Source organism: Rhincodon typus, chromosome 37 (assembly GCF_021869965.1).
Source record: "Rhincodon typus isolate 14 chromosome 37, sRhiTyp1.1, whole genome shotgun sequence".
NCBI lineage: Eukaryota > Metazoa > Chordata > Chondrichthyes > Orectolobiformes > Rhincodontidae > Rhincodon > Rhincodon typus.
In genome coordinates this window covers 8,715,780-8,726,775 of record NC_063368.1, presented here as the reverse complement: position 1 = coordinate 8,726,775, position 10,996 = coordinate 8,715,780, and the positions used below count along the sequence as shown (strand labels likewise).

Genomic DNA, 10,996 nt, shown 5'->3' with positions numbered 1-10,996 from the left:
CCCCTTCGCTATGCCCCCCACCCCTCCCCCTCACCTCCCCGTTCACAACTCTCCCTCACCTCCCCCTCGCTACGCCCCCTCACCACTCTCTCTCAGCCCTCCCCCCTCATTACTCCCCCTCCCCACTCTGCCTCAGCTCCCCTTCATCGCTCCACTCCACTCCCCCCCTTTCCTCCCTTCCCAATCTCTGTGCCCCCTCATTATCCAGTCACCGTACAGTGGAAGGCCAGTGTACTTTAGCTGCTATATCAGTGACTCGAAATGATTTCATATCTTGTCCCTGTGAACACAGTCGAGTTCAGACAACAAACACAGACTTCCCAAGTCGGAAATATCGCCCTTTAGTAACGGGACTTACACGAGTGGAGAGTGCACCCCCGCCCAGCTATTACGAGGGCAGCAGCAGGGAGTTGGAGGGGATCAGTGACAGAAAGGCACAGTCAAACAGTGAACCTTGTAAAGGTGAACAGTGTTGAAACAAGCAGAGGGTTGAGACAGAAACTTGGTACTGATAATGAGGCCAGGAACACTGGGAAATGTACAGCGTTCACCTGAATGTTCTTTTTGCTTGATTACTTTTTTCTTTTTAATCATCTGCCCAAAATTCAGAAGCTGAACGAATCTGCAGGGAAAGAAGGTAAAAGCTGAATTACCTCTTTTCCTTTCTGTTGTCTTGATCACTGACGGCCACACGGCTGGGATCTTCTGACGGTGGGTGAAATCTGGCCCCAAACAAACTGGGAGCGACGGATAGGCTGAGCAAGTGACCTTCATCTGGAAAGGAAAGACTTTGCATTTATATAGCGCCTTTAATAAAGTAAAACCAGCCCAAGGCATCGTCATGTTTGATTAAGCTTGTCTGATCACAGATCCTTGTACACTGCTTGATTGCTACGGTATGTGAGTAGAGCTAAATAAGTCAAGTTTGATTGACTCCTGACACTAAGAGCGAGAATTCGAGATGGAGGGTAGGCATGCTGCTTCTAGCTGTGACTACCTGTGCAATAAAGGTAAAACATAGCCACCACAGTCCCACTCTCTCATTAGGAAGAGGGACGGACATCTGGTGGAGTGTTTAGCCCAAGGGTCAGCGTGCCTCAGATAAGGAATGAGGTTGATATTTTCATGGTAACATTGGGCAATGTAGGAATTGACCCCATGCTTATGGCAACACACTGGTTTACAAACCAGCAATCTAACTGAGCTAACCAAACCCCCATGTGTCTACTGTGGTACTCTAAAGTTCAGAAGAAGGGTCACTGGACCCAAAACTTTAACTCTGCTTTCTCTCCATAGATGCTGACAGACCTGCTGAGATTCTCCAGCAATTTCTGTGTTCGTTTCTGTAAAGGTCCAAGATGTTTGAAGTCATGCAAGTAAATTGGTTGAATCACAGATGTCGTGAAACTTGAAAGGGTTCAGAAAAAAAGATTTACAAGCATGTTGCTGGGGTTGGAGGGTTTGAGCCATAGGGAGAGGCTGAATAAGCTGGGGCTATTTTCCCTGGAGTATTGGAGGCTGAGGGGTGACCTTTTAGATGTTTATAAAATCATGAGGGGCATGGATAGGGTGAATAGACAAGGTCTTTTCCCCATGGTAGGGGAGTCAAAAACTAGAGGGACATAGGTTTAAGGCAAGAGGGGAAAGATTTATAAGGGATCTGAGGGGCAACTTTTTCACACAGAGAGTGGTGCGTGTATGGAATGAGCTGCCAAAGGAAGTGGTGGAGGCTGGTACAATTACAACATTTAAAAGGCATCTGGATGGGGACATGAATAGGAAGGGTTTAGAGGGATAAGGGCCAAATGCTGGCAAATGGGACTGGATTAATTTAGAGATAGTAGGAACTGCCGATGCTAGAGAATCTGAGATAACAAGGTGTAGAGCTGGATGAACACAGCAGGCCAAGCAGCATCAGAGGAGCATGAAAGCTGACATTTCGGGTCTGGACCCTTCTTCAGAAAGATTAAGTTAGGATATCTGGTCGGCATGCATGAGTTGGACTGAAGGGTCAGTTTCTGTGTTGTACATCTCTATGAATCTAAAGGAGAATGGAGATGAGGAGGGTTTGAGGTATTTGAAAATGAGGATGAAACGCAATAGTATGGGGCTGCTTTGCTGTCTCGGCGCAATAGAGTTCAGTTCGGTACAGGTCAGGTTCTTTTTAGCTTTGTCCTTTTGTCCTTTTAAGCTAGTATCCATTGCCTTGAAAAGGTGGTGGCGATCTGCTTTCTCGATCCACTCCAGTTCAGGTGGTGTGGTTACATCCACAGTGCTGTTCACATTCATTTCCAGGTAGGTGTAAAAGTAGGGTCTGAGCTGAAGATGTCTAACCTGATGAAAGGTCGCATAGCTCAAAAGAAACGTGGATTACGGGTGGAAAAGAATCTGGAAGGAATTCTTTAAAATGTCCTTTCACTAACTGTGTCTGCCCCACCCCTCGTGTTGACTGTATTTTGAAAGATGGTCCATATTTTCTGTTATTGCATCCATAGCCTTGGTTCACATGTGGTATTTGGCAACAGAAGCTCCCCACTTCAATCTTCATTTTTGATCAAATATCCAGAGTCTCTCTCGCATTTATACAAATTGCTGTGTCGAGTTATACCAAATTTACAGCCCAGGAGTAGGCCATTCAGCCCAACCGATTCACACTTATCCTCAAAGCATTGAGAGCAAAGGACAAATACCTGGACTGCTGTCCTCATTCTCCATCGAGCTACTGATTGGCCAAGATTCAAACCTGGATGGAGGGTAAATAAATGCAGATCGTTACTTGGTTTTCCTTCAGACACTTCGGTGAAGACTCAAGTTTCAAATTCACACATTATCTATGAGGGGAAAGTAGCGTTATAGCAATGTCACAGGATGAGTAATCCAGAGTCCCAGGTTAACACAGAAACGTAGCCAATAGAAGCAGGAGTAGGCCAATCAGCCTGCTTCAACATGATCATAGCTGATCATCCAACTCAGTCCCCTGTTCACACTTTCTCTCCTTTGATCTCTTTAGCCCTAAAACCTAGATCTAACTCCTCCTTGAAAACATTCAATGTTTTGGCCTCAACCGCTTTCTGCAGCAGAGAATTACACAGGCTCCCAACTCTCTGGGAGAAGAAATTCGTCCTCATCTCAGTCCTAAATGGCCTACTCCTTATCCTTAAAATGCCTGGGTGTGGAATCTCCCACCTTTGGGAACATCCTTCCTGTATCTGCCCTGTCTTGTCCATTTAGAATTTTACAGGTTTCTATGAAATCACCCCGATTCCTCTAAACTCCAGTGAATAGAGTCTTAACTGATCCAGGTTAATGAATCATTGGTTCAAATCCCACCAAGGTAACTAAATTCTCTCAATGAATCCAGAATTGAAAGCTAGTCTTAGTAATGGAAATCCATGAAACTATTGCCAGTTGTTGCAAAAACCAATCTGGGTCACTAATGTCCTTTAGGGACGGAAACCTGCTGCCCTTACCCGGTCTGGCCTACACGTGACTCCAGACCCACAGCCCTCCGAGATGGCTGTGCAAACCAGCCAGTTCAAGAGGGATGGAACAAAGTGGTGGCCTCGGCAGCAAAGCCCATGTTCCCTGAATAAATTCTAAAACAGTGCCAAGGTTGAGACGGCCAATAGGTTAAGGTGGGTCAGAACACGGCATTTAGTTGGCTCAGATTTTGGAAGAGAAAAGGTGAGGTGGAAGTTTGAGATGAATGAGGATGATGGGATAAATCTGTAGTGATACAAGATGGAGATGCTGAGAATCTGAAACTACAAAACAAAAACAGGAATTGTTGGAAATACTCAGCAGGGCCCAGAAGGAGAAAGAAATTGATGGCCTGAATTTATAGTCACAGCACAGAAGGTGGTTGTTCGGCCCATCGTGTTGTACCGGTCACCAGGATTCTAGTCGCATTTCCCATGCCCTGTATGCTAATGTGCTTCAAGTAATTATCTAAATACTTCCTAAATGTCACGATGGTTGTTGCCTTGACTACCCTTTTAGGCTTACTCAGATATCCCCCACCATCTGGGTAAAAAAAATTCTTCCTCAAATGCCCTCTAAACCACCTGCTCCTTATCTGAAAACTGTGTCCCCTGTGGTTATTGACCACTCAACTAATAAGAAAGGTTTCTTCCTACCTATCCTGTCCATTCCCCTCAGAACTTTGTACACCTCAGTCAGGTGTCTCCCACTTCGATCTTCTCTGCTCTAAGACCAACAATGCCAGATTTCGGGGAGGTGGGGGCGGTTGTGGGCTATCTCATTGCCAGCCCTGTGCCAGGGAGGGTTAGTTTGTTTGTGGAACTCAGTCAGGCACTGTCTCCAGGAGCTTCCATCTTCGAGAGCCAATCAGATTGACTGGCAGCTCTTGAGCGTTTATTGGATAGTGCTGGAGCTCACTCAGGACCTGCAAGTGGCTCCCACAAAGATGGTGGCATGGAATCTGGACTTGGATTGGTCAGGCTGGGGAGGGAGCGGGACGGTGGTCAGTGATTGGGCCTAGAGGCAACATGGGAAGAGGGGTGGGCAGTAGGGTTGGCGAATGTTGTTGGGGGGGGGGTTGTCGGTGGGGGGCGGAGGTTGTGTACCATCTCGGTGGTGCAGGTGTGAGGGAGGGAGTAGGACATGGCACCCACTAAAGGGGAGTTTTCCATCTTTACCTGCCTTCCCACTTTTTCACCAGAGTTGAGTCAAAGCAGTCTGCACATCTTGCCGCCCTCTGCCCCAAAACTGCCGACTACAATACAGCAAAGGCAGCATACTATCCGAGTGAAAGTGTGTGGAGCTGGAGGAACACAGTAGGCCAGGCAGCATCAGAGGAGCAGGAAAGCTGACGTTTCAGGTCGGGACCCTTCTTCAGAAAATTTTTTTTGTGAAGAAGGGTCCCGATCTGAAACATCAACTTTCCTGCTCCTCTGATGTTGCCTGGCCTGCTGTGTTCCTCTAGCTCCACACTGTGTTATCTCTGTCTCTGCAGCTCTGCATCTGCAGCTCTTGCTATCTCATAATATCCGAGTTGATTGGCTTCTTAATTGGCTGAATTGGCCTTTAATAAGCTCTTCTTTTCAAGAAAGGCTCTCTCCTCTATTACAGGGAACTAATGTCGGATTTATAATCTAAAGCCAGCACATCAGGCTCCATGTTTCCATCAATGGCGGAGTCCCTGTGTAAGATTCTGGCCAACATCGGAGAACAGGAGATAACAAGGTGTAGAGCTGGATGAACACAGCAGGCCAAGCAGCATCAGAGGAGCAGGAAGGCTGACGTTTCGGGCCTAGACTCTTCTTCAGAAATGGGAGAGGGGAAGGAGGTTCTGAAATAAATAGGGAGAGAGGGGGAGGCGGATAGAAGATGGATAGAGGAGAAGATAGGTGGAGAGGAGACAGACAGGACAAAGACGCGGGGATGGAGCCAGTAAAGGTGAGTGTAGGTGGGGAGTTAGGGAGGGGATAGATCAGTCCAGAGAGGACGGACAGGTCAAGGAGGCGGGGATGAGGCTGGTAGGTAGGAGGTGGGAGTGGAGCTTGAGGTGGGAGGAGGGGATAGGTGGGAGGAAGGACAGGTTAGGGAGGTGGGGACGAGCTGTGCTGGTTTTGGGATGCAACCGATACCATTTCAAGTCCACCTCCTCCCACCCACCTTCCTGCAAAAATGCCATCCCCTATTCCCAATTCCTTCGCCTCCGCCGCATCTGCTCCCAGGATGAAGCATTCCACTCCCGTACATCTCAGATGTCCTCGTTTTTCAAGGACCGCAACTTACCCGCCTCAGTGGTCGAGAACGCCCTTGACCGTGTCTCCCGCATTTCCCGCAACTCATCCCTCACACCCCCTCCCCGCAGTAACAACCAAAACAGAATCCCCCTCGTCCTCACGTACCACCCCACCAACCTCCGGGGGGATCCAACGCATCATCCTCCGACACTTCCACCATCTGCAATCCGATCCCACCACTAAAGACATTTTTCCCTTCCCACCCTTATCTGCTTTCCGGAGGGACCACTCTCTCCAGGACTCCCTTGTCCGCTCCACACTCCCCTCCAGCCCCACCACACCTGGCACTTTTCCCTGCAACCACAGGAAGTGCTACACCTGCCCCTACACCTCCCCCCTCACCCCCATCCCAGGTCCCAAATAGACTTTCCACATCAAGCAGATGTTCACCTGCACATCTGCTAATGTGGTATACTGCATCCGCTGTTCCCGTTGTGGCCTCCTCTACATCGGGGAAACCAAGCGGAGGCTTGGGGACCGCTTTGCAGAACACCTATGCTTGGTTCGCAATAAACAACTGCACCTCCCAGTCGCGAGCCATTTCAACTCCCCCTCCCATTCCTCAGACGACATGTCTATCCTGGGCCTCCTGCAGTGCCACAACGATGCCACCCAAAGGTTGCAGGAACAGCAACTCATATTCCGCTTGGGAACCCTACAGCCCAATGGTATCAATGTGGATTTCACAAGCTTCAAAATCTCCCCTCCCCCTACCGCATCCCAAAACCAGCCCAGCTCGTCCCCGCCTCCCTAACCTGTCCTTCCTCCCACCTATCCCCTCCTCCCACCTCAAGCCCCACCCCCATCTCCTACTTACTAGTCTCATCCCACCCCCTTGACCTGTCCGTCCTCCCTGGACTGACCTATCCCCTCCCTAACTCCCCACCTACACTCACCTTTACTGGCTCCATCCCCGCCTCTTTGACCTGTCTGTCTCCTCTCCACCTATCTTCTCCTCTATCCATCTTCTATCCGCCTCCCCCTCTCTCCCTATTTATTTCAGAACCTCCTTCCCCACCCCCATTTCTGAAGAAGAGTCTAGGCCCTAAATGTCAGCCTTCCTGCTCCTATGATGCTGCTTGGCCAGCTGTGTTCATCCAGCTCTACACCTTGTTATCTCAGATTCTCCAGCATCTGCAGTTCCCACTATATCAGAGAACAGGACATTGGTTTGGCCACTTTTGGAATACTGTGTTCCATCCTGGTCTCCTTGCTATAGGAAAGATGTTGTTAAACTTGAAAGGGTTCAGAAAAGATTTACAAGGATGTTGCTGGGGTTGCAGGGTTTGATCTATAGGGAGAGGCTGAATAGGCTGGGGCTATTTTCCTTGGAGTGTTTGAGGCTGAGGGGTGACCTTACAGAGGCTTATAAAATCACAAGGGGCATGGATAGGGTGAATAGTCAAGGTCTTTTCCCCAGGGTGGTGGAGTCCAAAACTAGAGGGCAGAGGTATAAGGTGAGAGAGGAAAGATTTAAAAGGGACCTCAGGGGCAGCTTTTTCACACAGAGGGTGGAGTGTGTATGGAATGAGCTGCCAGAGGAAGTGGTGGAGGCTGGTACAGTTACAACATTTAAAAGGCATCTGGATGGGTATATGAATAGGGTAGGGTTTAGAGGGATATGGGCCAAATGGTGGCAAATGGGACTAGATTAATTTAGGATATCTGGTCGGCATGGACAAGTTGGACCGAACGGTGTATCTTTGTGCTGTACAGCTCTATGACTCTATAATTAACAAAAGGCCATTGACTGGAAACATTAACTCTGTTTCTCTCTCTCCACAGACTCTGCCTCATCTGTCTGGTATTCCCAGCATTTTCCATTGTTATTTCAAACTCCCACAAATTTGGTGATTATGCTTCCTCCCACCAATCTCTACTTCCTGTTGAGACTTCATTCCTAGTTTCTCTGCCCTTGCTGCATCAGTTCTAATGGTTCGACCTTCTATGTCAACGCTTCCAGCTTCCTTCTTGGAAGATCCTCTCATTGTGCTTGATGGGGCCTCAACCATTCCAACCCAACTCCCTCACTTCTTCGCATCTATCCCTCTCCCTTCCAGAACCACAATGGAGTTTTCCCGCTGCTTGTAAGGTTGACACAACAGGGATGGAAATTCAATGATTTTTCTTGGTCTCTGATCCTAATCTCTTTCCCAACTGCTTTTTGCCTCTCTCGCTCACATCTGTGTCTCTCTCTTCGCCACTCCCACTCTTTCTTGCGATCACTGTCTCTCTCCTGCACTCACTCTGTCTCTTTCTTTCTCCCACCCTTTGTATGAAATCCCCACCTCGGAAGTGACAAGGAGGGGAAACAGTTGAGCGGGTCGGCCCTTTAGGGATACCAGCCCCTGTCCTGCCACCTCATTAATTAAGTTCTGGATGAGAAGGTCCATGGGGGGCCATCTCCCGCCAGCTATTAAGGCCATGATGTGGTCAATTAATGGACGCATTAAGGCCTCAACTCACCACCTTTCTTTCTGGCAGTCAAGAAAGGTAGCTGGTTTCCTGACTGAGTAACCACGGTGACCTGCCTTTGGTGGTGGTGATGGTGGGTGGAGGGGGTGAGGCATCTTCAATTGTACCAGTCTGTGACACAGATGTTGAGGGGTGGCAGAGGTTAGTCTCTGGAAGCCATTCCCCTGCCCTTGCCTCTGACCCCACCCCGCCCTCAAACCCCTCCCTCTCTCTCTCTCTCTCCCTGTACTGAGGAGAAGCTCCTTGACAACCTGGAAGTTGCCAGCATCTGATTGGCCGGCAGCTTCTGGCGACTCAGGACGCCAGCGTCAAGCTCCTTGATAGGCCAGGAAATTGGCCAAAGCTCGCCAGTCAGCTCTTAACAAGGTGCGCGATTGGTCACATTTTCTCAGCAGTGGGACTAGTCTGTTAGTCAACAGTTAGCACATTCACTATGACACTCAATCCCAAAATAAGAAAAGCTGTGCCCTTTCCCTCTCTCAAGCTGTCATTCTTCGTCTTTGCCAATCTCTCTCTTGTCTCCCTCGTTCTTTCTGTCATTCTTTGTTTCTGTCTCTCTCTTTCTCTCCCTTCCTCTTTCTCTTAAGTCTCCCATTCTGTTTCTGTCATTCTTTATCTCTCTCACTCTCCCTCTTGCCCTCTGTCTCTCTCGCTCTTTGTCCCGCTCTCATATTCACATACTCTTGTTATTTTTTGTCTCTGGTGCTTTTAATCTCCCCCTTTCTTGCTCCCTGTTTCTCTTTCTCTCGCTCTCTCTCTCATTCGTTTACCACTTCTCTCTCCTGCTCCTATCACTTTCACTGAGCTTGCCTTTTCTCCTTAAAATTATAAACATTTCACACTGAATTTTGCAGTGATAAAAGACAAAATCCCAGTGCATCACTCTGCAATCATGACAATGGAGTATTAATCACGTCATGCAAAGAATATAAATATGATTTATAAAAACAAAGCCAAGTGGGAAAATAAACCAATTTTTTCACGCCAAACATTGTGTCTATATATTTTTATGCTGTTCAAATGGTTTGTAGAGCACTGTATCCAGGGGCAAGTGATAAGGCGCTTTGTCCTGAGTTCCTGCACATTCCAAGCTCTGAATTCAGTCTCACCTAAACAGCTGTGTATTTGGTCACATCTCCGAGAAGCCAAGTCATTTTACCTGCCGGCTGGTTCCTCCTGCTTCAGACGACGCATCAAAGATTCTTTGCAAGGTGGGAATGCCATCATCGAGAATCTATTCATCTCCCTCTCTTGTTCAATATCGCTCCACAATAGCTCCTGAAATACAGTTCGATTTAACATTGATAACTTACTTACCAAAGGAGCTTGTATTCTGCGGTGGATATTGTCCCTGTCTCTGGATTGGGGTAGAGCCTGGGTTTAAGTCCCAGCACAGGACTTGCTGGCTGGGCCCAGCATTTATTGTCCATCCCTAGTTGCCCCCTTGAGAACAAAGAAGATTACAGCACAGGAACAGGCCCTTCGGCCCTCCAAGCCTGCGCCGATCCAGATCCTCTATCTAAACCTGTCGCCTATTTTCCAAGGATCTGTATCCCTCCGCTCCCTGCCCATTCATGTATCTGTCTAGATACATCTTAAATGATGCTATCGTGCCCGCCTCTACCACCTTCACTGGCAACGCATTCCAGGCACCCACCACCCTCTGCGTAAAGAACTTTCCATGCATATCTCCTTTAAACTTTTCCCCTCTCACCTTGAAATCATGACCCCTAGTAATTGAGTCCCCAACTCTGGGAAAAAGCTTCTTGCTATCCACCCTGTCTATAACCCTCATGATTTTGCAGACCTCAGTCAGGTCCCCCCTCAACCTCCGTCTTTCTAATGTAAATAATCCTAATCTACTCAACCTCTCAACCACCTCAAGAAGGTGGGGGTAAGCTGCCTTCTTGAACCACTGCAGTCCATGTGCTGTGAGCTGCTGTTTGGGAGGGAATTCCAGGATTTTGACCCAGCGACAGTGAAGGAACGGCGATATATTTCCAAGTCAGGATGGTAAGTAGCTTAGAGGGGAACTCGCAGGGGGTGGCGTTCCCATGTATCTGCTGCCCTTGTCCTTCTAGATGGAAGGGTCGTGGGTTTGGAAGGTGCTGCCTGAGGATCTTTGGTGAATTCCTGCAGTGCATCTTGTAGACAATACAACTTGCTGCCCAGAGTGTCACTGGTGGAGGGACTGGGTGTTTGCGGATGTAGTGCCAATCAAGCGGAGGCTGCTTCGTCCTGGATGGTGTCAAGCTTTTGTTTGCTAACTTGAAGGATCAGTGGGGATCTCTCCTGTTTCACTGAATCAAGTTCAAAGCAAATAAATCATTAAACAAGAGGGAGTTAACACATATAAAAAGTCTTTATTACCGGTTGGAGCCAAGAGGACTGCTCTGAAAGCTGGGATAATTGTGTTTTGGGGAGTCAAAAGCATCCTTAGGCCAGGGAGATCACAACACAGTCAGAGTTTCGGATCGTGTACAGAAACCAAATATTGGGGATGCTGGAAATCTGAAGTTAAAGGCAAAAATGCAGGAAATACTCAGCAAGTCCTGCAGCATTTGAGGGGGCAGAAATGGAGTTTCAGGACTCTTCAGTACAGCAAGAAGATAGAAATGTAAATTATTGTCCTTCTCTAGTTGCCCAGGGGTCTTATGAGAGCAGAAGGAACAGGGATAGGAAAGAGTAAACTTGAGGAACAGCCAATTAGAATCCCTACAGTGTGGAAACAGGCCCTTTGGCCCAACAAG

The 10,996-nt window shown here is 48.2% G+C and overlaps 1 protein-coding gene across 1 annotated transcript in view; it reads right to left on the bottom strand.

Annotated features, from left to right (window-relative positions):
• The window catches only part of LOC109931103 (caspase recruitment domain-containing protein 11-like), a 96,198-nt gene that overhangs the window by 29,904 nt on the left and 55,298 nt on the right, over positions 1 to 10,996 (bottom strand). Inside the window, exons 9-11 of the mRNA XM_048617349.1 lie at positions 9,406 to 9,524; positions 2,691 to 2,743; positions 654 to 774 (exon numbers count right to left, since the gene is read on the bottom strand). Coding sequence (XP_048473306.1) covers positions 654 to 774; positions 2,691 to 2,743; positions 9,406 to 9,524 — 293 coding nt within the window. The remainder of the gene's footprint in view (positions 1 to 653; positions 775 to 2,690; positions 2,744 to 9,405; positions 9,525 to 10,996) is intronic.